A 27500-nucleotide genomic window follows, 5' to 3' on the forward strand; every position below is an offset into this window, starting at 1 on the left:
TGAGTCTAGAGGAAAGAGATTGTTTGGGAAAGGGGAGACTGGCTTCTTCTCTGCCAGGCATAGGTTTCCTACCTCCACTCAGAAATAAGTTGATGCCCACCACTCTGGCAGGATTATCTGTGAGATAGCACTGCCAATGTTCACCATCTGCTTTGGGCTTTTTCAGATATTCATGACCCAAAAATACATTGAATCAGTCTCCTTTGAATTTGATGTGGTTAATAATGTGGAGACTTTGTAGTGAGCCTTCCTTAACCCTTTCAGTCCTTAGAGTGACACTTATTGCGTTGACGAAGGAGACACTTCCTAAGGGCCTAAGGGCGTTCTGTGTGTTCGTGGGCGGCCTGTGCATGTTCTACATGCAAGAAATTGAGAAAAGAGGTGGCGTGTCGGTTCCAAATCTACGTGTCATGATAGCAAACGTCACAATAGCATCCAGCATGCTGAGCGTTTTTTTTTTTTTTTTTTGCACCATTTTAAGCGCCACAATAACATCCAGAATGCTGGTCACTCATTCGGAAAATTTCAGGAAAAATCAGAGGCATTTCCAATCGACAAAAAACTTGGTCAGAAACAAGATATGGCAGTTAGCCATCACTGGCCAGTTTTTATCGGAATCCGCTGAAATGACATCATTCTCTTATTTCCCAAAGATCGCCTTCGAGCAAGACCGAAATGGCGTCCATGCAGGAGGGTGAAAAACTGGGAATTTTAGTCAAAATCGTAAAAAAATTACATAGAGCTGCTTTAGAGCCAAGCAAAAACATCTGGATGGTTTTTATGGCAATACGTCAAATAAAGGTTTGCGTCTCAGTTGTTATGATATCGTGTTATTGTAATTATTAGTATTCCACATGGCATGATCAAACCTTCGGTTGGAAAATAGAGATTACTTCATGGAAAGCGCACGCATACAGGATTTTCACATGAGTTGGTGAAGTATCTGAATTCGAACGAGTGAGATTTCTGGTACAAAACCAACAAGTGTGAAAATCCCATACAAAGCACTTTCCATGCTGTAATTTGTTTATTTTATGCATACTGAGATTTTTTTATTTATCCAGCTTTAATTGGTTCTCTAAAATAATTACAAAACTCCTGTATTAAATTCTCTTCGAAAAATTAAGTTTTTACTAAAATCGACATGTGAAAATATCACCAATCAAAAATCATAACTGGTGCAAAGGATAGCAAACATTTCAATTCTTAATTAAATATGGAACTGCTTGTTTGAAAATAACGAAATAAGCAAATTTCAAATTGGTAAGCAAATAAAGTTTAGTTTGTTTAGTTTGAGACGGTACTGTAATGGCCGCAATGACTGCGAAAAAGCCCGCGAAAACACAATTCGTTTAAACCGTGGTTTGTGAATGGATGAAACAATTTTTTCACGGTGAGAAACTCATTTCGCCTCTCTGATTGGTCGAAGTAAAATCCGAAACACTTTTTCACACAGCAAAATTTGATGCGAAAATCTCAGTATATGTAAAACAATGTGTTTTGCACTCTCCAATTTACGTCCACATCCTACTTTTTGCGTAGCATAAGCTTTTAGAATGATGTTCTTGCTTTCTGAGAGGATACTTTGCACCCAGGACTTTGCAATTCTGAGGAATTTTGTGAAAAGAATGTTTGACATCTGTCATTGTGTAACTCAAAGCCCAAACTTGCCTGTAATCTGTTGACCTTTCATCACGTCACTTAAAAAAATGGGGGAGGGCAAGGCGGGCCTTGCCCCTTTGGCGAGTTTGGGCAAGGAGATGGTTGACACTTCAGACTATCATGCATCTGTCAATTTCTCTGAAATTTGAAAGTATGATTGCTAATGTATGGAGAAAGAATCAAAAGTTTCATTTCAATGAAAACACCACAGGATTTCGCCCACAAGTAATTAATTTAGAGTGAGAAATCAACTCCCCATAACTCAGTCTTGGAGTACATGTAAAAGGATCACCATTCTTTATGGGAACCGATACTGGTGCCTTAGACCCCAAGGCGACGCACTATAATCTACATTAATGTCACTGTTCCTTGGTATCAACACAGTTAGCTTTTAACGCACAACGTAAGCCACAATAGAAAGAGACAACAGACGTATTGGCATTTTTTGAGGGGAACACTGCCTTGCGACTAGTTAGCCTATGCGACTTCCGGATTGCGTAATATAGAACAACCTCACTTATCTCCCTTATCTCCCCAGCACTACGAGCTGATTGGTAAACAGCACGTGCTGGATCAGACAAGAGTATTGGTTAGCAAGCAATGTACAAAGGCAAACAAGCCAACAAGCTTGGGGGAAGTTGCTGCGCAGACTTAACCGCACCTCACAGGAGTGACCCAATTTTAATGAAGGCAAAGCGATAAACCCAGCCCATCTCCAAAGGGAGGGAGGGGTAAAAACTTTAACAAATGCAAACAGCTAGTTGGTTTACTATAGAAGACAAACTGCCAAGTGACCCTTGGACGACCAACTGAGGCTTTTATAGCAAGACTCTGTCTATTAAAGTAGCCAGTTGTACAGCTTCTACTATGAGCAGGTAGGCATCACACATGCTCTTTAACAGTTATGAATGAGGCCTTAACAGATTTGGCCAATGCAGGTGTACGTTACAAACTGAGATCTAGGAACAAAGTCTTTACGTCCTCATTTTATTTACAACAAGACCATTGATTTTATGACCTTGAACAACCAACTAAAAAGAACACGAAGATAACTAACGCGACATGAATAGCCTCTTTAAGTACGGTCACGTTCCATTAACCGTGTTTTACTGATGGGGCAGTAAAATCTCATATAGATTTTACATATGAGATTTTACTGTTTAACGTCAGACAATTTTACTCCTCGATTGGGGCAGCTGCAGGAGGAAAAGGGTTAAAAGGAAATGAATTTGTTCCTTAGTTAACCAATTGACTCCCAGGGGTTCCCCATTGGCAAGTAAAATCGTCTGGCATTAGACAGCCTGGCCGCTTTGGATGTCAAAGGGTTAATTAATGGGGACATAGTTTTTCAGTGAGTGATTAATACTGTCAATAAGCCCCATTTCATAAATTATTTCAATTGCCTTTATTGACACCAGGACATTTTTGTGGCAATGCCAATAAGGTGTGTAATAACCAGAATAGAATGATAGATGAGCTTGCTTATTAATTTACCCAGTTGCAGCAAAAGCTGAATTGCTGGGTAGGCCAACAAATAGGCATACATGGTTACACAATATGTTGATATTATTTTAATGGTAATAAAATCATTTAGTCTAGCAACATTTTAGTTTGACCTGCAATAAGATCTGCAAGAACAACTGGTGATAGAGCTTTCTCTGTGGCTGCACCAGAGCTTTGGAATACTTTACCACCTTCCCTGAGGGCAGAGGACAATATGAACATCTTTAAGAGAGACCTGAAAACTTATCTTTTTAAACAGGCCTATTTCTCTTAAATTTGACATTATATTTTTATAGACGTTAGTATTATTATTTTTCTGCTTTTTCCTTTAATATATATGATATAAATAATGTACATTTTATATGTACATTTGTCCATAGAATTTTGAATAATGTAGCGTAGATTTACATGGCTATATTTTATATTTATAATTTATTTAGTTCTATTTGTAAGGCGCATTAGATCATATAATTTTTTGTAATGCATTTTGCGCCATAGAAGTATTAAATTATTATTATTATTATTATTATTATTATTATTATTATTATTATTATTATTATTATTATTATTACTATTATCTATTAGTGTGGCCAAGTATGGGTCTCAGATTTCAGAAAAAAAGAATAAAAATTATTCACACTCATGGTACAAAGGGACGGGGATAACTTCCATGAGGGGCAGATGCTGCCGCACATTTATGATGAACCTCTGACAAGCAGCAAAGCACCTGACTTAACGTGTGTCTACGCTTGCCATGGTCAAGGCATCAGCTTACTCTGTCTTGCTGAAAATTATCTTAAGGGCTTTCTTGTGTATGGATTCTTAGAAATCCTCTAGGCATGACAGTAGCACTGCCCAGACAGGAGAAGAACACTCAATGACTGATCTTGCTAAGCTACAATAACCTAGCACTAAATTGTCACAGCTTAATGCAGACTATTTAAGGGTGTGCAAGGCATATAGCTGTTCAGGGACTTATTATGTATGTGGTCACAGCTCATGACCTTGAAGTGTGTAACTTGCAACTCTTTTCCTTGGCACAAAGCTGGGGATTTTAGGACGCCTATTTCAAATATGGACAAAAATAAGATTGAAGCTGCATGCGCAGGAAAATGCACAAGCTACGTTACATCCTGATATGGAAAATTTTAAACTAAAAAAAACCCCAGCTCTGAACCAGAGTTAAACGCTTCAAGGTCACGTGCTTCTGATAATTATAACTAGCAATACATGTAGTTCTTAGTACCGGTAAATTTGCCCCCTCCTTTAGAAAGTGTGACATGAATGTTATTGCTGGAATTCAAAGTTGTGGAGCTGCCATATACAGTAGCACGCATTGGTACTTTTGTTCTTGCCAATAACTGCAATTACAGTGTGGATGTAATGTAATGGAACACATGTAGCACAACAAAAGGATCCTTAAGAGTTACCATGGACATTTTGCTTTGAACAATTAATTTTAATTTATTAAAACTATAGCATACTCTATGATTATCTTGAGATTATAGTGGATAGAGAATGATCCAACACCACATTCTTTCAAAAACTAGGAGGGTTTAAAGCAAAACGGCAAAAGAGAAAAACTTTGCTTGTGGTAGTTTGTGGAAATGTCTCAACAGTATGGCATAGGAGTTTCCAGTAAATTTTTCATACGAAGTCTTTCACCCAAATTGTGCACAGAGAAAAGGGAGTGAAGCATGTGCAACAAGGCGGAGCTAACTTGGATTACAGCAAGAGTAACTGAATGAATTCCACATATGGTGCCTTTATATGCACCTTCTTTATTAGATTAATGCCTTGCAAACTTTGCCTACTTTGGCTTGTGAAGTTCTAGAAAAAATAATTAGCAAGAAAGAATAAATTATTGCTTGAAAGGTAGCACCTTGTATTTGTATAGGTAATAGCATGATTTGTAGTGATATTTGGCATTAAATACCGGTAAATGGTTAACCACATGCATGTCCCACAAACTGCTTTACTTGTTAAGGTGAACTTTTTCCTTCAAGCTTGACCTCATTTTTTGAATCATCAAATTTATTTACAAAATATACAGAGTTTCTTTTCTTGATGCCAGCATAGAATGTGGAACTCTTTTAAGGTTCTAGCTGCTTCTGTTTTATTTTCTGGTATTCTTCAATTTCCTTTGGAAAGTGCTTTGACAGTTCCGTTACCAAGAGTGAACTGAAATCCTGAAAAATGTTTAAAAAAATGAAGTTACAAATTATGTACATGTATTATAAAAAGTTCAAACGAGGAATCAGAGCCACCTATAGCCTGTGGTTTCACAATTAGCTGCATCCTGGACCACTACAAGCCCTTTGGAACAATGGAACAAAACAGGACATTGCAAAGTGACACCATTAAATTTTTGAGCCACTCCCCATCTTCTACAACTGTCAGTGCTTTAACTCCCAAGATTGTCCTGGCAAATAATAGTTGTATTTGGTTCAAAATTAATGAGGAGCTTATCAAGAGCCAATATTATGATAAATCATAGACTTCCCTGGACAAACAATGGTTCAGAATAACTTTCATGTTTTAAGCTTAGAAATGCAGAAAAAAAAACAGCTGCAAACAGGGGCTCCAAAAAGAAAGAATACTGAAAACCTGCACTAGCTAAAAGAATTTTGACAGAAAATGCTTACTTTGTAGGCATCTATTTTTCCATTCACTTGTTGATTTTTCTCGAGTGCTTTCTCAAGGCAATCTTTTGTGTATAGCTGTGGATTTCTCCCTTGATCAATATACCTACAAAGCAACATAGTAATTACCAGAAATAACAGCATTTGTGTCATATTTTGCCACATGAAAGAACAACCTATCAGTTAACAAAAAAATCACAACTCTCTCATCTCACCCAAGATTCTAGAGTTCCAAAAGTCAGTTACCCAGAGAAAGCCATGGCCTGTGAGCAATAGGCCACAGTTCAAGGGCTTTAAAATAAATAAGACTTTGCTCAGGAGGTCATCAGTGTTTGACAGCTGGGCATTTCTAATACCTACATTTTGTGCTTTTGGTACTAAATTTAAAAAAGTGAGCAGAAAAGATGAAAACAGCCAGACAAAGTCATGGCAAATGAGTGTGCACAGCCAGCCACTTTCCCTGGTACCCGACCCTTAATGAACCCCCTGCAAAGTTACAGTAGGCTTTTTATTAATAATTATTATTTTAAAGATATACATTTGTACTATTGCACTATTTGCCAAGTTGCATTTACGTACTAGGTTAAGTGCGACTGCACTCCATTATAGGCTTTAATTTTGATGATCGCTGCTTCCAACAACAACAAAGGATACTTAATACATGTATAATGCCTAGAGGACGAAAGATAGAGGTGATCCTAGAACTTAACTGGACAATTTAAGCAACAATATTATTGTCGCTTTATATACACCTGAAAAATTAAGGCAGCTTCAATGGGATTTGAACCTATGACCTCTGCGATGCCGGTAAAATGCTCTACAAACGGAACTATGAATACAACAATAAACACTTAATTACCAATCACCAAAGGGGCTTTTCTAGGCCAATGAAACACCATCAACGAAACGACAGAATAGAACAGAACAAAAACAACAACAACAACTGTTAAGAATCTCAACTACCAGGGATTGCTTGGATCCAATTCAATGAGTAGTCAGAACAGGTCTTAAACCCAAAAACTCGGGATCTCAAGGCAAGTGTCCCAACCACTGGGCCGCACTGCCTCCAAGAGGAAGCCACACAGCTGGGAACAGGTCAATTTGTTGGGCACATGAGGACTGATGAATATTATTAATGAAATTTTGTTACATGTATCTCGCAATCTGATTGGCAAATTTGCCAACAATGCTGCTTGCATCATGCTTGCATCAATGCGTCATGCAATGTAATAGCCAATCAGGAATGCTCATTTTGGAAAATAAACCAATCATATTATGAGACAGTTATAAACAATGCTTGCTTTTTCTTTGTGTCATGATCTTGGTCATGCTCTGACATAAACCTTCTCTTTGATGTTGAATATTGTGGTAAAAAACAAATTGATGGTGGATCAGTGTTGTTTGTACTCTTATCGACAACGACATTTGTCATCACAGTGTTCCACAGTAGTCCATTTGTTGTGGACTCACGAGGCACACAACATTTTGACCACTGTGATGATGAATTTCGTTGTCGATAAGAGTGAGAAATCATTGATGAATGATGGTTAATTACTAGAGAAAGAGATAACGGATGTCTCTTATAATCAAGCATGCGGATCTTAGTGTCTCATCTTTCCTAAGATCTGGAGAGGAGATGTAAGCTCTTCTATTCACCCAGGTCGATTTTCCTCCAAGCTCTCCATGGCACTCTCGGCAGGTGCACGTCCAAAACGTAAGACAAAAGAGGTTTACGATCCAGATTTCTTGTACGATTTCCCTTTGGGCGAGCTGTTCCACGACCACAATGACGACTTCAACCTAGACGAACAAAGCGATCCTGTGCCATACAATCCGCCGCCTATCAAACACTCCGCTGAGCCTGCTATATAAAATCAAAGTCAGCTATGGCCCATTCCACTCCTCCAATGCCACTTTCAGCCAAGGATACAGGCCTTTCTACTCTCTCATTTGATCAGCAGTTCAACTGATCAAGCTTCAGAAGGAAAAGCTTGAATTACAAATGAAAGTTAATACCTTCGCAATGATGGATACTCAACTATGGCACTCAATCTACGGCCACCTTGACCCAGAGCGGATACAGACATGAATCTTTCAACGCGTCAGCTATGGTCTGACATTTACTTGCTTCGCGCCATTCTCAGCCAATGCCTTCAGCGCCAAGGTTTTATTTCCCACATCGCTCTTGCTCTTGAACTGGAGAATACTTCTCCCAGACTACCAGGATAAATTAGTGATTGATTTCCTGTCTTATGCTTGGCCTAATAATTATACCGCACCTACACATCTTGTCTCATCGTTACACAATCATCCTTCAGCTTCACAGTTGGCTTCTCATGTGCAAGACTATTATTGACACCGAGTCGTCCTGGAATGCTATCGCTCTCTTCTCCAAACAGTCCCTAAACGAGGTTCGTCAAAGCAAGGGGTAGTTATGGACCTAGAGCTTCAAATTATGACTCCCTGGTCGCCAATGCAACCAAAAACTGAGTGCTAGCTAGTAGATTTCAGAACTGGTCACCAGCTGGCGAATCACATTTTTGTCTGATAACCCAGGATAAACAGTAAACAGTTGAAGTCTAGCTTTTGTATTTGAATCTTTATATGATGAAATTGTTCGGAGATGGTAGCTAGAACATGACTCACCATTAATTTTTCCCCTAATAAAATAATGTATAATTGAAAACGGTTTTCTGGTAGTATTTAATATACATTATTTTAATGGGGAAAGAAAGGTGAGTCGTGTTCTAGCAACCAGTTCTGAATGATTTTATCATAATTCAAATACAATAGTTGTCTACTGTTTATCCTGGGGTATCAGACAAAACGTGATTCACCAGCTGGCGACCAGTTCTGAAAATCTAGTCACCACAGGGCTTGAAATTAACTTTTTTTCTCAGGTGCCAGGTGGCAACTAAGGGGAAAAATCTGGTTGCCAGATCATAAATTTTGGTCGCCAACTTACTTATTGACTTACATAAGAACATGATTTTAAATGTTACTTTGGATGTAAGGAAAGTCATAATTATTAAATAGCAAGAAAAAAGGAGCAAGAGGCTTTTGGCTTTTGTCTTTAGTTTGGCAATGGCATTCTTTACGGGCATTTTAAAGGGAGTGAAGCACACAACGTTTTAAGTCCGTGTTTTCCATAGCAAGGCAAACATTGCTTGCCACCTCTTCAAAATGTAGTTTCTTTATTCTCCTACCTTTATCACGTGTAAAAGCAATATTACAATTGCTCGGCCCACACAACCACAATGCTCATACCAGTCTCCGACCAGGATAAAATAAATGGAGTGCCTCGCACGGTTTCAGTAGCCTCTAGAATCAGAGGAACTTGTTTTCTGAGAGTACTTTTCTACTGATATTTATCTCTGTTTATTAATCACCTTGTGTAGCCAATTTTGCAGGTGTCAGCTTTCTAATAGAAGGGAAAAGTTCTCCAACCTACTTTACGTTATGGGTACAGGTTGCTTTTTGAAGTTTCTATACAAATTTCAAACTCATTATGCAATGTCCAGGTTCATTATCAATATATTAACCATACCAAGTTAATTCCGAGGAGGTCCTTCGATAATCAATGTTCTCAGCATTCACAACTGACCATGGATTTAAATTTTCAATGAAGCTTCTGGCCGAATCTTCATCTTCCGACCGCAAAAACTCACGTAACCGGCAAGAAGTGGTGTTTAAGTGTGCCCACGATCCCATGAAGTCATGATTCGTTTCATATATCATTTCATTCTTTGAAACAATATGGCTCCTAGTAAACGCGGTGATCGAAGTATCGAATTACATTTTGTGCTATTAATTAACAGTGTGTGAAACCGATTTTTTTGTAGTATTTAGACACTATTTTTAGTGGGAAACGAAAGGTGAGTTGTGTTCTAGCTACAAGTTCCGAATGATTTCATCACATAAACATTCAAATACAGAAGTTGTCTACTGTATACCCTGGGTTACCAGACAAAACGTGATTCGCCAGCTGGCGACCAGTTCTCAAAATCTATGGCAGCCAAGTTACTGTCTATGTTTCCGGCGCAATTCTTATCAACTCATCGACTCTTTTAACTTAGAATATTTTAGCTTATTTTAGTATCCTTCTCACTCAACCCACTCATCTTTTTTCTCCAGTTTGCGTAATTTGGCGTTCCTGGTTTATTGTCCAGTAATCGGTTCAGTATTGTTAGTACAGTAACTAATCGTAACTAATCGATATTTTCAATACTCGATTGTAATCGATCGTAATCGATACTAATTAATCAATATTGAAAATCGATAGAAATCGATCACTCGCGTCTTTGTGACTATCGATTTTGATCGATTTTTGTAATTAGGTATCGATTTTATCGATTTGTTTGACAACTATCGAAAAGTAAATGGACGAAGCTTCTCCTTCATAAAGTTCACAGTTTTACTCTAGAATGAGTCACAAAAAAAAAAGAAAAGTCGCTACCATTGAAGAAAGTAACATCATCTTTATCAACAAAGCGGATTCGAAGGTAAGCTTGAAGGTAAGTGTTATGCAGTGTTATGATAAGATTAAATCGCGTGTTTGATTTTCGATTTCCACCGATGTGACAAAAAAATTGTGGGCTTGAATGTAGAATACCCCCTCACTTACATTGAGCCTTAGAAAGCTGCTACCGCAGTCCCGCAGTTGTGCCTAGTTTACTTGTACTACCGCAGTCCCGCAGTGGAGCGTAATTTACATATGTACTCCACACTCAGCACTGCCACCACAGTCCTGCAGTGGTTAAATCTTTCACCGTTGTTATGGCAATTTTCAAAAGCTGGAACCAGGGCAATGCCGCCCAAAATCTGAAATTACATTGCCTTAAACTGTATCGATGTCTTGATATGTATTCCAGCCTCTATTGTCCCTCGACATTTTGCGAAAAAGTTGGAATTAAAATCATTGCAAGGAAGGTTTGAGGGAACGTATGTGGCTTTGTTTAATTATTGTCTCTTCCCAAAAAAAAATTCATAATTGCCGCCTTGTTTAATTATTGTCTCTTCCCAAAAAAAATATATCACAATTAATCAATCCATCAATCAATAAATCAATCGCCTTCTACCTGTTAGTTAGTATGGCTTGATGTATAATTTACACTTCTGTGTTTCCATTCACATAAAAATTACTGAAATAAAAGTTCAACGGAAGTCGCACGGCCTTCTTTGTCTCCTTTTAGATGAGTTACGCACACCAAAAACAATAAAAAAGTAACGTTGTTCTAGCAGGACTTGGCAAGGAGGTGACACTTTTTATCTTAAGAATCAACGTTCGAGGATATCTATCTCAATGACATGTACTTCATGAATTAAAGAGGGTCCAGTTAGGACGAAAAAATATATATATTCTTACGGCATTGTCTAATACGTTGCTATCGAAATGCTTCACTATAATGAAGAGCCTTAAGTACATCTACTTTATCGGAGGAATTTTCAAGCATAATTACATGCTTAACCAATCATAATTACATGCGTAACAATCCAAACATGTAATGCAGGCCAGCATTTCTTAATATTGCGAGGAGTTTTTAACCCTACATGTGTGTGACTAACCCTTGGCCAAACAGTACCAATGTCACCAGTCAGGAATTTGACAATGCCATCGCTAAACCCCTGCACAACGACATCACTGCTCCTATGAGGGAATACCTTCGAAGTAATAATCACCTCTCATAATAGGAACATTCTCCGTTTAATCACATTTTTTAAGATACATTTTTCAATTGTTCAAGTCTGTTTTTTGACCTCAACAATGACCAATTTGTCACGATTAACCATTTCTACGATCAATTTCGAAATATCCCCATTAACTTTCATGTATTAAAAATGCGGATGTGCCCTCCAATTCCTTTTCCAATTAGCCTGTTTGTTGCACTTTGCATTGTTAAATGAAATAAAAGTAAATGACATGAATTTCTCTCATTAACTACCAGTTGTCAAACATTTTGTTTACACGATCTCCACACTGACTGGCAGATAGTTGTCACTCTTTATAAATCTTTCCTTTTCTTTTACGGTTCGCTTAACTACATGTTCTACCGAGATCGTAAGAACAACACAGCACTTGTTTACTGATTAAGCCTAAGCGCCCGTTTCAGTGATAAGGCCTAAGCACTCTTTTAAAATCTTAGCTTTTATTTTAGGGTTCGGTTCACTACACGTTCTACCGAGATCGTGTGAAGAATAAATTATACCGGTAGCACTCATTTACTGATTAAGCCTAAGCCCTCGTTTCAGTCATAAGGCCTAAGCACTCTTTTGAAATCTTCATTTCCCTTTCATTTTCTCACTTGCATTCATTGCCCACTATGGGACTGCGGACCACGGTAGCACTTTCAACAAAAGCTTAGTAACCCACTACAGGAGTGCGGACTATGGTAGCACTTCCACAAACACTTAGCCGCCCACTCCGGGACTCCAGGACTTCGGACTTCATTCCCTGCCAGCCTGCAGACCACGGACCTCGGCATCTGAGCACTTAGGCTACTCGGTGAGGGGGGTATTCTGAAATCGCTCCAAATTGTGATTATCGAATTGACTAATCAATCGACAAACATCGAGTATTATCGAGTATTATCGATTACATCTTCGATAATCGATTTCGATCGATTAGTTGCGCCCTGTTAGTAGCACTGTTCAATAAACTCATTTTGCCCAAAGTCTCGTGTGGTCTCAGTAACGTAGGTTGATTACAGACAACGCTGAACCGCATTCGATTGTTAAAAATATTTGAAGTGCGGGTCACGACGAAAGATAGAAGTGATCCTATACATGCTAAAGAACTTACTCAAACACTTCCAAGGGAACCTCAACATCTTGAACATGACTTTTACACTTTTCAATTTCCCTCATGTTGTCTATCATTGAGTTTCTGGCAAAATAAAAGGTAAAAAGTCTGTAAGATGAATTGAAGTTTACAGCTGTGGTTTCGCAGGGTCGATCATTCACTTGGTCGTGAATCCATCCACTTCTGTCGATCAAGCTGCAGGAACTGAGTTATAATTATCAGAAACGTACGTTGACGACATACGCGTCTTTGAATCACTTACATTTTCTGATTGAGAACTCCTTGACTTCCAGGTTGAAAGTCACTTACAATTATTCCTATCTGTCTTGTGGTTTCTACAAACTGTTCGATCGTTTGCCCCAACAGCTCAAACCTTTCAGGGATTTTGTCATCCACCATGTCTGCAATTATCTTGATGGCACAGCAGCATTCTGGGAACGTTCTAAAACGTGATCTATACCTAGAGGGGAGGGTTCGTTTGTATTAGCAGTTGCATAGCTGTAGTTAACTTTCAAAATTAAAATCGTTGTATTTACTTTTATAACTGCTCAATGATGAGTGCCTAACAAAACAAACATGATTTGTTTAAGTTTGATTGCCTAGATCAATGACCAAGTTCCTCAGGAGGTCTTGAAGTATCCAACCAGTGTTTCAGAGGTCATAGGTTTGAATCCTGCCAAGGACTCTAATTTTTCTATTATCCTTTCGTCTGTAGCCAAGCAACTAAGCTATCATGCTCAAAGCAATAATTTATTAATATTATCTCCAGGGTAGTCAGCACTCTGGTTTGTCACAACAAAAGGAATATGTTGGTGACCTACAGAAATACAGAGATAATTTTCGGCCTACATTTGCTAGAACTTTTCACTCGGGTATTGGACCGAAGTTGGTTTAGAGGCACATGTTTTTCACAGCTTTGTTTGTTATTGGGAAGTGCAAGTTCTTTCAGCCAGGATGGTTTGTCTCAACATCTGCCCACCCTGTGGCCCTGAGGTTTTTCCACTTACATAAGAGTTATGAGTGCCAGTTGCTTGATGAGGGGACTCCTGTCTGGCCATGGGATGTGGGATTTTTAACAGTAGTTGTTGTTCTGTTGTTGTTTTTGTTGATTGTATTTCAGCAGAAGTGCATGAACTTAATGCATCTAACTTTGGTTCAGAGTGAGGATTTTATGAGTTTAAAAATTTCCATATTAGGATGTAACGTAGCTCGTGCATTTTCCTGCGTGTGAAGCTCCGATCTTATTTTTGTCCATATTTGGGCATAAAATTGGTGTCCTAAAATCCTCAGCTTTGTGCCAAGGAAAAGAGTTGCAAGTTGTAAACACGCTTCACCATCATATGCTTCTGGTTTCAGTCACTTTCCCTTAAAAACCCCTGGAGTATGTATTGTATTGCACAGCAGTTGGTTGGCCGGCTGGAAAAGAAGGACTAAGCTCTCATCCACCCCCAACTATAACAAAAGATAAATGAATAAAGGGGGTGGTTTCTAAAGAAACTGTGGTGCTGCGTCGGTGGGGAAGTAGTACGCAAAAATTTGGTTTTATCAACAGAGTTGATAGTGTAAATTGACCACCGTACAGGGATTCTAAAAGCTGACATTTTGAGCGTTAGCCCTTTGTCAGAGCAAATCGATTTGCATTTGCTCTGAGGAACAGCTAACGCTCAAAACGTCAGCTTTTAGAATCCCTGTACGGTGGTCAATTTACATTATCAACTCTGTTGATAAAACCAAATTTTTGTGTATAACAAAAGATAGCCATGAGGCATCATTCCAGTGGTTGCCCCTGGATACTTCTAGCAACCAACCCCTCAGTATACAGGCATTGGCATTGCAGTTGTTTGGTTACGGCACATCTGACAAACAGCACTGTAAAAAGAATACCATGCTTTATTGACAAAAAGGTATGAAACAAAAGTTACTGGTCCATGTCCTACCCCAGCCATTTCTGATGATACCGGTAATCTCTACCCAAACAACCATCAGTCGAGGTTACATTTAATAAAAAAAATGTCAGTATTGGAAAGATAATGACTCGAGGCCATCTATGTCAGAAGCATGGGCATTCAATAGTGCCTTTCAATCAAGCGTCAACATTTTTGTATCTGCAACTTACTGGTAGCCCTAAAATCTTCCACACCATCTTTGAACTATCAGAGGTCACTTTTCGCATTGCTTTCCTGTGTTTAGTGCCAACGGCATGTATTAAATCAAAATTTTGCTTGGCTCATTTGATTGTTTGTATCTGTTGTGACTAACAAAATAACTTTAGTTTTACACCATGCAATTGAAAATGGATTTGTCATAAATTATAACAATAGGAAAGCAGCAGAAACATAACAATATTTTCTTTACATTCAACCTTTAATCTAAGAGATATCTAGGTAATATGTGAACAAATGGTAGTCATAGCGCTTGCTGGATACAACACATTAAAAAATTAGACTGCCCTTAAAGAGAAACAAACATCTAGAGGAAACATGAAGAAGTTGTAAGATGCTATGTTATGATTTAAACAAACAGTTCTTGAGATGAGATCTTTTTGTTTTGTTGATGGGTAAAACTTGAGCTTGGAATGAGTGTACTACTATAGAACTCTTCACACCATCAAACTCAAGAAACATGCTCAACTGTGTACAAGCAGATGAATGTAAAAGCCTTCTTTTGATGCCTATTTGAAAACTGGACAGTGCCATATTGCTGTTAATATGAATGAAATCGATAAACTGACGGAATACTTCATCAAAGTTAAAGTATAACCTCAACTGAATTAGGTCGAGCACATTTAATAGTTAGGATACCAGTTATGTTACTTCTCAGTAAGCTCAATATGTAAACAAACTAAAATACAATGCATTTAAGTGATGCCTTCAAGTAAAGTTCTTCTCATCAAGTCCACCATAAAAAATGTCGCAAATGTATATCAGCGTTCCCACTGCCGCTTCACATCAGGATAAGTTACTGCTCTTGCACTGCCATATCCCCTGTCGTCATACTGTGATGGATAGCTTCGAGCGGGATAATAATCTCTTGAACTATAGTCACTCTCGTACGAACTATAATACCCATAACCAGAGCTGCCTGATCCTCGACTGTTATACGGAGGAGGATATGGTGGTGCTCGATAGTAATCGCGTTGGTCATATGGATGATAACGGCTTCCTCCGTCTGGACCGTACCCGCGTTCGTAACCTCTTCGCGGAGGACCGCGTGAATATCCTTGTCTGTCGCGGTCCCTGCCGAACGGAGGTCCTCTTCCACCACCTCCACCACCTCCACCACCTCTTCCAGTCTTGTGTGGAGTTGTTGAGAGTAATACTCTTATGACATTGCCTTTCAATTCCGATTCGTGGAGCTCTTTGATTGCTGTTTCGGCGTCTTCTTTCTTCTCGAAATGAACAAATGCATAATTTCTTTTTATCGCATGCTCCACAATAGGGCCGTATTTTTCAAACGCTTGCTTTAAGTCGTCCTCTGTGCAGGACTCTGAGACATTTCCTACGAATAACTTGGTGGGCATCGCTGAAATGCGGCCGAAAACCGTTCAAAATCGATGGAGAACGAGGAACGTTTCACCAAAACCTTCGATCTGAACACTGACAAGATGGACTCGCGCAAACTGCACGCGGTTATGAGGAATTATGCGCATGCTCAATAGTTCGTTCACACACGATCACACACGATTGATTCACGAGCTTTGACGAAGATGCGCCGAATCTTTCCATCAACAACGGTTGGAAATGGCTGCTCCCTTATTCTTAGGATTTGATCTGAGTACGCAGCAGTTGAAAGCACTAGTAATCGATAGCGACTTGAGTGTGGTCGGAGAAGCTTCTGTTCACCTTGACAATGACTTTCCGGAATTCCAAACACAAGGCGGAGTGCACAGACACGACGATGGCTTGACTGTGACGGTCCCTACCCTGTTATGGGTAAGGGCATTCGACCTCATTTTGCAGAGGCTTAAAGAAAAAGGCGTCAACTTTGAATCAATAGCGTGTCTCTCTGGAACTGGACAACAGCATGGAAGTGTTTATTGGAAGAAAGGAGCGAGGGAAACGTTGAAGAATTTGCAAAGTGGAAAATCTCTCTTTGAACAACTGAAGGTAATACATGTATAGATGGTTTTCAATCACGTGATTAGATGGCCATGTTGGTGCACAAAGCAATAGTCAAACTCCCAAAAGACTTTTTCTCTATTATTCTGTGCAAGAACATGGCAGCTGTGACATTAGGTAAAAACCATCCATCACTTATTAAAGTTGGTAGATATGGTATATAGGTAATCACATGATTTCGAGTGCAATTTGGAATAAATAAGCAGGAATAAATTCTTTCAAAGAGCACATAGGCAGAGATGTCAACCTATGGAGATCTAAAATCTGGAGATTTTTTCATTCTGGGCTCCCCACCCCTCCCCCTCGATCAACCTACCCACTCCCCTCCACCTTTTCTCCTCCCAAAAACGCACCCACCCATCCCCAGCAGCTCCTTCGGAATACACGAATATTCTGCCGCCATTGTGAATTTGCGGGAAAACAGGGTACTTATGTCAATAATTTTTATATGTTAATCGGAGATCCAATCAAACAATCGGTTATATGGCTATGATAGGTAAAGGAAGCCACTTTGTTTAGTTCTATTAACGTGTGTTTGAAACTCAGAGATGAAGAAATGCATTAAGAAACAATGAAACGAGTTAGAAAAAATCGTTTTTTTTTTAACTGTGGGGATGCAATTTGAGTCTAGAATGGAGAAACGTCTGTGAAAGGTTCAGAGTCGTTTTTATCCGGGAGATTTAATGACCCGTACGGGAGACCGGGAGATTCGTTCCGTATCCGGGAGACTCCCGGATAATCCGGGAGAGTTGGCACGTATGCATAGGGTGAGTGCAATTTGTAGTCTACAAATCACGAGTGCTTGTTTATTCCTTCCCTGTTAGCAGAGGTTTCTTTTCTTTTGCGTTTGCTGGGCTGATGAGTACAGGAAAGAGACCTCTGCCATGGGTCGAAATTCACTTTGTTGAGCTTGCGCAGAGGGTTACTTAGCGACCTGATCCTCATGCAGGGCTATCATTAAGTTTGAAGCGGGTGTAACACTCAATATTTTACCCGTAACATGTAAATATGTGACCAAAGGCCATGTAAACAAAGGGTGGAAAGGTCCTGAGCCCCTAGAGGACCCTTGGAAATGCATTTTCCTGCACCCTGAGGCACAATTATTTTTTTATTTTCTCAATCAAAAAGTGACAAAAATAAAACAGGGCAAAAAGATACACAATGCAAACTTCCACAGTGAATAAAGATAAACTACCCACGTGGGTAGACGCGGTGGCCTCATGGTTAGTGTGCTTGACTCTGGATCAAGTGGTCCAGGTTTGGGTCCTGGCCGGGGACATTGTGTTGTATGTGTTCTTGGGCAAGACACTTTACTCTCACGGTGCCTGACTCTCCACCCAGCTGTATAAATGGGTACTGGTGCATTTAATGCTGGGGGTAACCCTGCAATGGACTAGCATCCCATCCAGGGGGGAGTAGAAATACTCCTAGTCGCTTCATGCTACTGTAACCGGAGATACGCGCCGGCCTGATAGGCCTTCTAGGCTCGTAGCAGACTTTACCTTTTTTACCTTACCCACATGGAAATGGTTACGCAACACAGATCCATGAAAAATGGTCAGCAGAATCCCATTTAAAGTAAGTACGGTGCATTGAATAATGGATTTTGTTGCTGAAAATGGCATCAGAATCCCAAAACGATCAATCGGGGATGTTCTCCAAAGGGTTTGCACCAAAAAGGTTTGGATTTTTACCCAAGAAACACAGATAGCACAAGTCAGCAATTATATTTATTTTAGAAGGTAAATGTTTATAAATAAATTTCAATTGTTTTACTTGGTAAATATTCATTCTGCAGCAACCATCACCTATATAGTGATTTCCTTGTGTTCTTCTCTCCACGAAATGTTAATTTATAAGACAAACAAATCGCAGATGTGAAATTACCGTTGTTACCCCATACCAATTTTCTAGTTCCTTTTACTCGTTGAATTCCAAAGAGCAATATTAACATAACCATATACATGTACATTTCGTTCGTAGTGTTCACACAATAGGGACCTTAAGCAAAGACGACGACTACGAGAATGCCACACATTTGCACATTTAGTGGGAAAAGACAATTGCTTTGCGCGCCCTGCACATGCGTTTTACATTTTGATACATTTCTTTGCCGTTTTCGTCTTGACTACGATGTGAAATGATCAAATTTGAGGTCGTGTGGATGATGAAAGCACATTACGATGAATTTTCAATTTTCTCTCTGAATAACCACACCGTTCTCATCAATTATATTCTTGGATTGTGTATTCACACTTTCCAAGCCGCACGACACAGAGTAATCGCAAAATTGTTACAGTAACAGGAAATAATATTTTTAGATAACGTTCTCGTAATCATCGTCGTCGTCCTTGCTTAAGGTCCCTAATAACCAAAATCCAGAACAAAAAAAAATTAAAATACTGTCAACGTCGCAAAGGCTATTTGCCTTTACTGTCCATGTTTCACCTTCCTCTGATTTACATGACAAATCGTTAGCGATGTAACTTTAAAAACATCCCACGTAGTTTTAGTTTACTTTTGCAATACTTTTTGTAAATGTATGGTTGTTCAAATAAAGCTTCTTGTTGTTGCTATACCAAGTAATTGTATTTCGTTCGTCCCCTCGCAGCACTTAACTTGCTATTACCAACCCCTAGTTCTATATTGTAACTGAACTTGACTCAACACTCAAGGCCTTCCCTGGCAGTCTGAGTATGTGGGGCATTTTGCCTTGTTTTTGCATTTTTACAGTGCTATACACATTATCTCATTGGGTTTGAAGTTTTTGAAGAAGGATAGCCTCACAAATTAGCCAATATCAAAAATACATGTACCATGATAATACTCTTTGTTTGTCCCTCCAAAATCTGGCATAAGCATTGTTTCTAGTTTCTCTTCGGACCATGGTAAGTCCCAAGAGAAAATAAAAACAATGCTTGTGCAAAATTTTGGAAGGACAAACAAAGAATATTGTGGTATAATTTTTTGATACTAGCTAATTAGGGAGTTTAAATTAAAGTGCCCCTGTGACCAAAAAATCAATTCATCTTTTTCTTTGGATTTCAAAACTATGTTAACAAAACACTAAGTGACCCACGTTTTAAGCCTTGATTTCAAAAAGACACTTCTTTATTTTAACTGTAATTTTCCTATTTAATGGTCCGCCATTACTAACATTATGCTCTTGAGAGAGCTGGATCGAGGAGAAAATGACATCAAAGGCTCACTAGTAAACGGCCTTTGGATAAAAATCAAAGCTCAAAATTTTGCCAGGCAGGTGTTAAGCAAACACACTTTCAAAATCTGAAGGAAAAAAGTAAGTTTTTTTTTTTGATCACAGGGGCACTTTAAGCATGCGACGTTTTTGAGCCACGGATGGCAACCAGAAGTGAGCTGTTTTCCATTTTAACTTGTCTTGTCACTTCCACCTTTACATTGCGAAGTATCTTTCCTCCATTAGAGATGATTACCATAAAAATCTGGGAGACACCACTGTCCTGGCACATGAAATGATCTCTTCCAGTTGTCGTCCATGTCTCAAAAACGTGCATGCTTCAGCTCCCTATTGTTACTTTTGGGTTACTTCTGTGTTGTATGAGATAAAGCAGAAAGTAGGTACTACGCAGATTTTGTGGCAATTCTTTCATGTTACATTGTGTTATCAAAACAAATGGTTCTGTATCAAAAGGAATTTGAGTGGGCCTTTATATCAGAATGGCAAAATAATGTTGTTATATGAAAAGCAGTTTACAAATCAAATTGAAGCCGTGTTGTCTTCTTTAAAAGGTTTGGTTAATTTGATTTGGGTATTTAATTACCATGAAGAAAGGTTCTCTCATGCCTTCTTTTTTAATTATTATTATGCAATTAGCCAGAAGGAAAAAAAACTTAGAATACTGGGTCACATTGAACTTTAAAATCAGCTTCTTTGTTTTCTTTGCTCATTTAATTACTATCGTGATCACTGTCTATTCAGAGTATTCTAAATGCATGTGGAAAAAAAATTGTGTCCTCCTTATGCACTGTCATCTTGACCCTTCTCAAAGGTTAGTAAATCCATTTTCTATGAAGCCAACCGATACATCAATCTATAATGGGTATGCAATGTCTCTAATGGTTTTTTTTAATCTTGTATGTGTGACACATAAAATGTATTGAACTATTTCATAGTTTCAAAAAACCCCACTTAAAAAATAGTGTTGTTGATTGAACAAAATTTTGACCTAAGTCTGTAATCACAAGAAGGCCAGTGATTGAAGTTTATTGACCTCCAAATTTAAGATTTCTTGATTCAGCAGCATTGAACTGAATGGACATTTTTCTGCATTTCTCTTCCATCATTATTCTCTGAAGATGTGACCAATTTGACTTTTGGAAAGAAAGCTTGCTAGCTTGGAACTTGCTTGCATCCCCAATAGACTGTTAGTTGGACTTTTATTCATCGTAGAGGGTTGGAAAGAGGGGAGATTAAATTGAAGCCTTAGAATGAGTATGATGGTATTAGCCAATCAGGAGAATAGAGACTTTTAAGCAGTTATACCTACCTATGAGAAGGTAGAAGTAATCAAGTATAATATTATTATTGTCAGAAAACAAGTCAGGCCAACTTAAATATTTGCAAATGATTTTTCAAACAGGATTCATTTTCCATTTCTGATTCTCCCATTTGGATGGACTCTAGCACAGGAACCCAATGCCGTGCCTTGGAAGATGTCCTGCAAGGTCCACAAAATTTGAGCAATATAACGGGATCTAGGGCTTATGAACGCTTTACAGGAAATCAGATTGCCAAAATGTACCAAGAAAAGGGTGATGCATTCAGCATCTGTGAAAGGATTTCTCTTGTCAGCAGCTTTGCTGCCAGTCTCTTTATTGCTGACTATGCACCCATAGATTTCAGTGATGGATCAGGAATGAATCTTATGAATATTCATACTTATACTTGGGAAAACAAATGTCTTGAGGTTAGTTATAATCTAGCCTGTTCCAGAAACAGGCTAGTTATAATCTTAAGGTGTCAGAAAATACTGGTAGTTTAAATTTGTAGATCAAATGGATGACATATTTAATAATTGAAAATAGTAAATGGTCCAGAGTGTAGTATATGTTATCTTTGACATTTGCCATTCACCCATGGCATCAGGAAACTTGACAAAAGTAAATTTAAAAATTGAAATTGAAAATTTGAATGCTTCTTGCTCATTAACTAATGTTGGACAGGCGTTCGCTTAGGCTTCCAAATCACTAGCACTTTGCTGGTGGTTTGAGTAAAATGGTCCAAATTTTGGAAAATTTAGTTCTGTTTGTATAAATTTATTGTGTAAGGTCTTAAAAAATATCTCTAAACATCAACAATCATGCTTTCTTTTCTAAAGAGTTTGACTTTTCTTTGATTTTGAACAAAGGCTTGCGCCCCTGACCTGAAAGACAAACTTGGTGAAGTTGTCCCATCATATGATGTGATAGGACCAATATCACAATACATGGTACTGGAGTATGGATTTGATCCTGACTGCAAAGTTGTTGCATTTACTGGTGACAACCCAGCTTCCTTAGCAGGAATGAGGCTAGAAGAGGGTGATATTGCAGTTAGTCTTGGCACAAGTGACACTCTTATGTTGTGTTTCAAAACCCCAAAACCGGCTTTAGAGGGGCACATATTTGTCAATCCAGTTGAAGGTAGGTATTAATTCACGAAAAGCTGCATGAAAAGCCTGTACAAATGTATCTTTTAGAAACTTCAGTAACAATATAGTCATGTATTTACATTTTTTTTTTAAGAAAATGCATACATGGCTCTCCTTTGCTTTAAAAATGGATCCTTGACACGAGAATCTTTAAGGGATTCTTCAGCGGATGGCTCGTGGGAACTGTTTGAAAAGGCTCTTAAGGAGAGCAGCCCTGGCAATGGTGGAAATATTGGAATCTATTTTGAAGTCACAGAGATAACACCATTTGCTGTTGGAGTCCACCGCTTTAATGAAAGAGGTGAGAGAGTGGAGTCATTTCCAAAGCATGTGGAAATCAGAGCTCTTGTTGAAGGACAATTTATGGCAAAAAGAGCTCATGCAGAAGCACTAGGTTACACAGCAGGTAAGAACACTGTTACTACCACCTTTGATATCAGTATGTTGGGAGTGATACTAGCAATAGATCCTTTTTGCAAAGGAACAGTGCCTCACATAATTATTACTGCGCCTTTCAATAACATGCGGACTCTTAAATTCAAAGGTCAACCGACAAATGCGTTTTTCGCTACCGTCAATCAAATGTTCGGCGGCTCCTCCAAGCTTCCGACTACTGCCGAGTGCGTAATAATCAAATCACATTGTTAAGCCCAGTTCAGTCAACAAAGTCGGAAGCTGGGAGGAGCCGCCGAACATTTGATTGACGGTAGCGAAAAACGCATTTGTCGGTTGACCTTCTAATTTAAGAGTCCGCATGTTATTGAAAGGCGCAGTAAGAACAAAACAGTATCATGCAATTATATACTGGGTATTTCGATTAACATGAGCAACAACAGAAGCAGTTATGAGCCTGCTTCTTTATCACTCAGGGGCAGTGAAATAGTCTCATTTCTGGGCAATTCACCAGTTGTTGTACAGTTCCTGTGGCGAAACTAGAGGTCATTCGTTTCCCAGTAAATTTTCCTGTTTTCATAATGACAATTTATGTTGCAGATAAAAACTAGATCATGTAATAACTATTATCATTATCACAACAAGTTTGATTATTGTGATTTTTGCTGCCTGTTTGAAACTTGTTTTTATAGGTCCAAACACACGCATTTTAGCCACTGGGGGTGCCTCCTCTAATCTTGCCATACTTCAGGTACTAGCAGACATCTTCAATGCTCCAGTCTACACCATTAAAGACACCACTAACTCTGCTTGCTTAGGATGTGCTTATCGCGCAAAGCATGGCTTGGAAAGAGAATCTACTGGAGCAACTTTCAAGCATGTGGTCAGCTGTGCTCCCCAGTACAATTTGATTACTAAGCCATTCGCCAATTCTCCAAATATTTACAATTCCCTTACAAGAAGATACAAGGAGCTAGAAGATAGCATTGTAGATGACCTCTATCAACAATCCAAAAAAGCTAAACATACATAATTAATTTTATAAAATTATTTAAAGCTTACTTACCTAAGAGTTTTCTTTCAGTAAAATAATAAAACTCATTGCTCTAGCTAAGCACTCACACAAAACAATGTATAATTATTATGATCATTATGAAATGAAAAAATTAATCATGATTGTACCACATTACATCATTGCCAGCAGGATAATAATAACTCTTTAATGAGAGAAAAGGTAAACAATAAAGAACAATATTATCATAAACTCTATATAAGACTGCTGCTGCCCTCTAGCAATTATTGCGGTCTTAGAAAGACAGAAATTTAATATGTTATTTAAAACCAATACCAGTCGTTGTGATTTATAGTATGCAACTCATTGTACAATAAAGATTATACAGTGGCTTTTTTAAGCTAACTTAACTTCAATATATTGGTGGGAACCTTAATTTACCAACATCCATGATCAGTTTCTTAGAGATAAAAGACAATTAGCTTTATAGTACATGTACATTGAATTGAAAGTTTAGGCAGAAGTTAAGTACAGTATTTTGCACATACATAGAAATTAATAATTTTTATGAAGTGAAGTTGCATTCTACAATAGTTATTATTTAACAATAATTATTCGCCGAAGGCGAAGTGATTATCGGTGAATATTCACCAAGACGAAGTTGAGGTGAATATTCACTGATAATCACTGAGCCTGAGGAGAATAATTGTTTTAGTATAAATACACAGTCAGGTGATTATTTCAAAAAAGAGAAAAAAAAAACATTTCAAGGCGAAATCAGTTTCCTTACAGTGGCAAAACAACTACTGCAGGCAGCCATTTTGTCCGTCGAGGGGATTATCGGCTGATAATCCGAGATAGCGAGCCAATGAGAGCACGCGATTTTGTATATTCACCTGTGTATTTATACTAAAATACAATATTAGTGTTGTCATTCTTCTTGTTATTTGGATTGCGAGTATGATTTTAATTAAATTTGAAGGTAAACATTAATTTATATGATTAATTCAGCCAGTGACCGCAATGCTTTAATGTGTAAAAACTATAGGTGTCTTGTTTTTCACCCTAACATATTTCACTTTAAGTAATTGTGAAGAATATCTCCCCTCCGCCAACCGATAGGCTGCCGACAGTTCACCAACTGTTGGCCAGCAGTCAGCCGACAGCTTTATTTACGATTTGCTGAAATGTTAACTGCTTGTAGGCCATCTGTCGGCCAACAGTTGGTCGACAGTCTGTAAAGTGTTGGTAACCTGTCGGTAGTATGTCAGTAAATTTAGAATGATAATTGCAAGACCAGACAATAAGTAATTGTGACTTATTTTCCTTGCCAATGGGGAACCCCTTCTGTAATTAGGTGTGAAAGGGTTAAAAGGGAGATTTATTTCATGTCCAATGCTAGCAAGTTTCAGTTAAGTAGGCAGTAGAACTCACTACATAGGTAGTGATATGATTTGGAAAGTCTTTGTCAGAGGGACTGTGTCTTTTATTAATGTGATTTTGCAGAGTTACAGGTACATTGTACAGCAAAAAATGGTTTTATTAATTTAAAATGCAATAAAATTGACCTGAAATGTTCAACTTGGTTGTTTGCCCTAGATTTCAGCCAACAATATATGTCTACAATCTTATCTCCCAGAGCACTTGACTTTTGAAAATACTACACTGTAGATGTCTGATTCTGACAAAAGGTGAAATTAATAAATACTTTTCACCTTTTGTCAGTGAGTCAGGCGAGTAGTAATAAATAAAGGCTTGTAATAATGCTCATGTTTATTTGCAAGATCTTGAAATAATGAACCTCACATACTAGAGTATAACCAACAACCTATAACCTACAGCCTCTTTCCTCTGTAGTTGATATTCCTTCAATCCACTCTCTGTGGCCTTTTTCAATTGTTCACAATACAATACATACTTAATTGACCACTCCCCATAGGCGCTTTTCAGGGCCAATGAAACACAATTAACGACAGAACACAACAACAACAACAACAACTGTTAAGAATCCAAACTGGCCGGAGGCAAACCAGTTGGCTATTTACAGGTGCAGGTGAGAAATTGAACCAGGGACTACCAGGAACAAATTCAATGAGTGGTCAGAAAGAGTCTTGAACCTGGCAACTCCAGATCTCAAGGCAAGCGTCCTAACCACTGAGCCACACTACCTCCCCATAATTTTGTTTCTTCTTTGATCTTGGGCACTAGAATAATCTGGCAACATTATAGAAACAAACGTAAAGTGCTTGGTGACCTGCCATATGAGTGGGAAATACAGGACTGACCCAGGTTTGATCAACAACTCACTGTTTCTGTTAAGTTGACAATGTTGTTCTTATGCTAGCTATCTGGGAAGAACATCACCCACCTACATGTAAATTCTTCAATGAGCTATTAATTTTACGAGTCAGAGCGAGAAGCTCCTAAGAAGGGATTTAATGAGGTCCTCCGAAGGACCTTTGGAGACTGTAAGGTCTAACTCGATTAGAGCCCAACTATTTTGTTGTTGTGGTGCAGCACATTTTGGGATGGTGTGAGGACCTTTAAATGCAGAAGGTTTATGAAGAAGGCTACCAAGGCTGTCAAATTGAAACCGTCTCTTGGGTGGGGGTCTAAGTAAACTTAACTGGCCTGCCAAACTTGTCTCAAGAAGCAATAATTTATAAGAAATAACAAAAAAGAGTGAGGTTTCCATCAAAACAAGGTCAGTTCTAGCCTTAGTTCTTTGGCAGGTAAGTGAAATTTAATAATAGCCCTTTACTATTTCCCCATGAGCTTTACTGGTCTTATATTGATGCAACGATTTTGAACTAGTGGGCCTGGTGTCCACTTGGTGAGGTAGATGCCCATCCATCTGCTGAATGCCTTTCGATTTGCTTTTATTTATGTCTCAATCTGCCATTCAGCTTTAGCAAAATCTTATTGAAGCATTAAGACTGTGCGTTGCATGTCAGTGATAATGTAATTTATTTTGATTTCTGGTTCACCATAATGTCCCTTTAAGGCTAAGGTCAAATTTGCTGTTAGAGGGACTTCCTCTGATGGGACCACATGGGATGGGATCTTGGCAACAAAGGGCTCTTTAATTAACACAGTTTTGAGTCCAAGAGCTGGTAGTTCAAGTGTTATATCTTTAATGAAGGAGTAAGGGTTTTTTTTTGTGGAAGGGTCAAGTCCTTGAATAGTGAGAGAATCTGATGTCACACGTATGGCAATGCAGCGTTTCAACTTGAATGAAGGAATTTCAAAACCCAGTCGCTTCATTAATCCTGCAATCAGACTATCAATCCTAGAATGAACTTCCATAGCACACTTTCTGCTCAGTGGTGTTTTTTGAAGATTAACAATCACAACCTTTGCACCCCTCTTGATCATTTCCCCAGGTATGTCAGCTGCAGGGTAAACTCTTAGGCTTGACCCCAAAACAATGCAGAGGTCAGCCAGCCTTGCCCTTTCACATGCCTTATCTAGCTCATCTTGTGGAAGATCTTCATTAAAATTGATAATGGAATCTACTAAAGGTCCCCCACACTGCTGATCATCACAACGGCGTCCTGTGAGGTGATCGTGGACTTTACGAGAAGAGCGAGTTCTGAAATCCCTCATGTACTTTATTCCACATTTTAGGCACTTTTCCATGTTAGTATTCCCATGAAGCTCAGCCAAGAAATCTGGATCTAACCCAGACCTCCGGTGCAGGCC

General features: G+C 38.6%; 4 protein-coding genes across 4 annotated transcripts in view; 1 reads left to right on the forward strand and 3 right to left on the reverse strand.

Moving 5' to 3' along the window:
• Positions 1-4909: 4909 nt before the first annotated feature.
• Positions 4910-13014, reverse strand: LOC137968038 (mediator of RNA polymerase II transcription subunit 10-like). The gene is made up of 4 exons (XM_068814691.1): positions 12869-13014; positions 12607-12690; positions 5811-5913; positions 4910-5354 (listed from the first exon to the last, which is right to left on the reverse strand). Exons 1-4 carry the CDS (start codon positions 13003-13005, stop codon positions 5259-5261), a joined length of 420 nt encoding a protein of 139 aa, XP_068670792.1. The 5' UTR covers positions 13006-13014; the 3' UTR covers positions 4910-5258.
• Positions 13015-14478: 1464 nt separating this feature from the next.
• Positions 14479-16240, reverse strand: LOC137968282 (cold-inducible RNA-binding protein-like). The gene has a single exon (XM_068814903.1). It carries the CDS (start codon positions 16124-16126, stop codon positions 15530-15532), a length of 597 nt encoding a protein of 198 aa, XP_068671004.1. The 5' UTR covers positions 16127-16240; the 3' UTR covers positions 14479-15529.
• Positions 16241-16299: 59 nt separating this feature from the next.
• Positions 16300-25379, forward strand: LOC137968125 (xylulose kinase-like). Its single transcript, XM_068814780.1, has 5 exons — positions 16300-16712; positions 21344-21670; positions 22112-22385; positions 22488-22799; positions 23479-25379. The coding sequence occupies exons 1-5, from the start codon at positions 16347-16349 to the stop codon at positions 23817-23819; spliced, it is 1620 nt and encodes a 539-aa protein (XP_068670881.1). The 5' UTR covers positions 16300-16346; the 3' UTR covers positions 23820-25379.
• A 150-nt stretch (positions 25380-25529) lies between these two features.
• The window catches only part of LOC137968209 (NAD-dependent protein deacetylase Sirt6-like), a 4517-nt gene continuing 2546 nt past the window's right edge, over positions 25530-27500 (reverse strand). The window contains exon 2 of the mRNA XM_068814845.1: positions 25530-27500. This exon is cut by the window's right edge and continues 596 nt beyond it. Within this exon, the coding sequence (XP_068670946.1) occupies positions 26718-27500 (783 nt within the window). The 3' untranslated portion in view covers positions 25530-26717.

The sequence above is a fragment of the Montipora foliosa genome, chromosome 1, assembly GCF_036669935.1.
Source record: "Montipora foliosa isolate CH-2021 chromosome 1, ASM3666993v2, whole genome shotgun sequence".
Taxonomy (NCBI): Eukaryota; Metazoa; Cnidaria; class Anthozoa; order Scleractinia; family Acroporidae; genus Montipora; species Montipora foliosa.

What these genes read in the sequence shown, in the direction of transcription:
- LOC137968038 (XM_068814691.1), bottom strand. Translation starts at nt 13,005, where the DNA reads ATGGTGGATGACAAAATCCCTGAAAGGTTTGAGCTGTTGGGGCAAACG. An exon ending in GTTCCCTTGGAAGTGTTTGA is followed by an intron (nt 5,914 to 12,606) that starts GTAAGTTCTTTA and finishes GTTGCTTTGTAG; the next exon opens with GTATATTGATCAAGGGAGAA. An exon ending in GAAAAATAGATGCCTACAAA is followed by an intron (nt 5,355 to 5,810) that starts GTAAGCATTTTC and finishes AACATTTTTCAG; the next exon opens with GATTTCAGTTCACTCTTGGT.
- LOC137968282 (XM_068814903.1), bottom strand. Translation starts at nt 16,126, where the DNA reads ATGCCCACCAAGTTATTCGTAGGAAATGTCTCAGAGTCCTGCACAGAG.
- LOC137968125 (XM_068814780.1), top strand. Translation starts at nt 16,347, where the DNA reads ATGGCTGCTCCCTTATTCTTAGGATTTGATCTGAGTACGCAGCAGTTG. An exon ending in CTCTCTTTGAACAACTGAAG is followed by an intron (nt 16,713 to 21,343) that starts GTAATACATGTA and finishes TTTTTCAAACAG; the next exon opens with GATTCATTTTCCATTTCTGA. An exon ending in AGCACTAGGTTACACAGCAG is followed by an intron (nt 22,800 to 23,478) that starts GTAAGAACACTG and finishes TTGTTTTTATAG; the next exon opens with GTCCAAACACACGCATTTTA.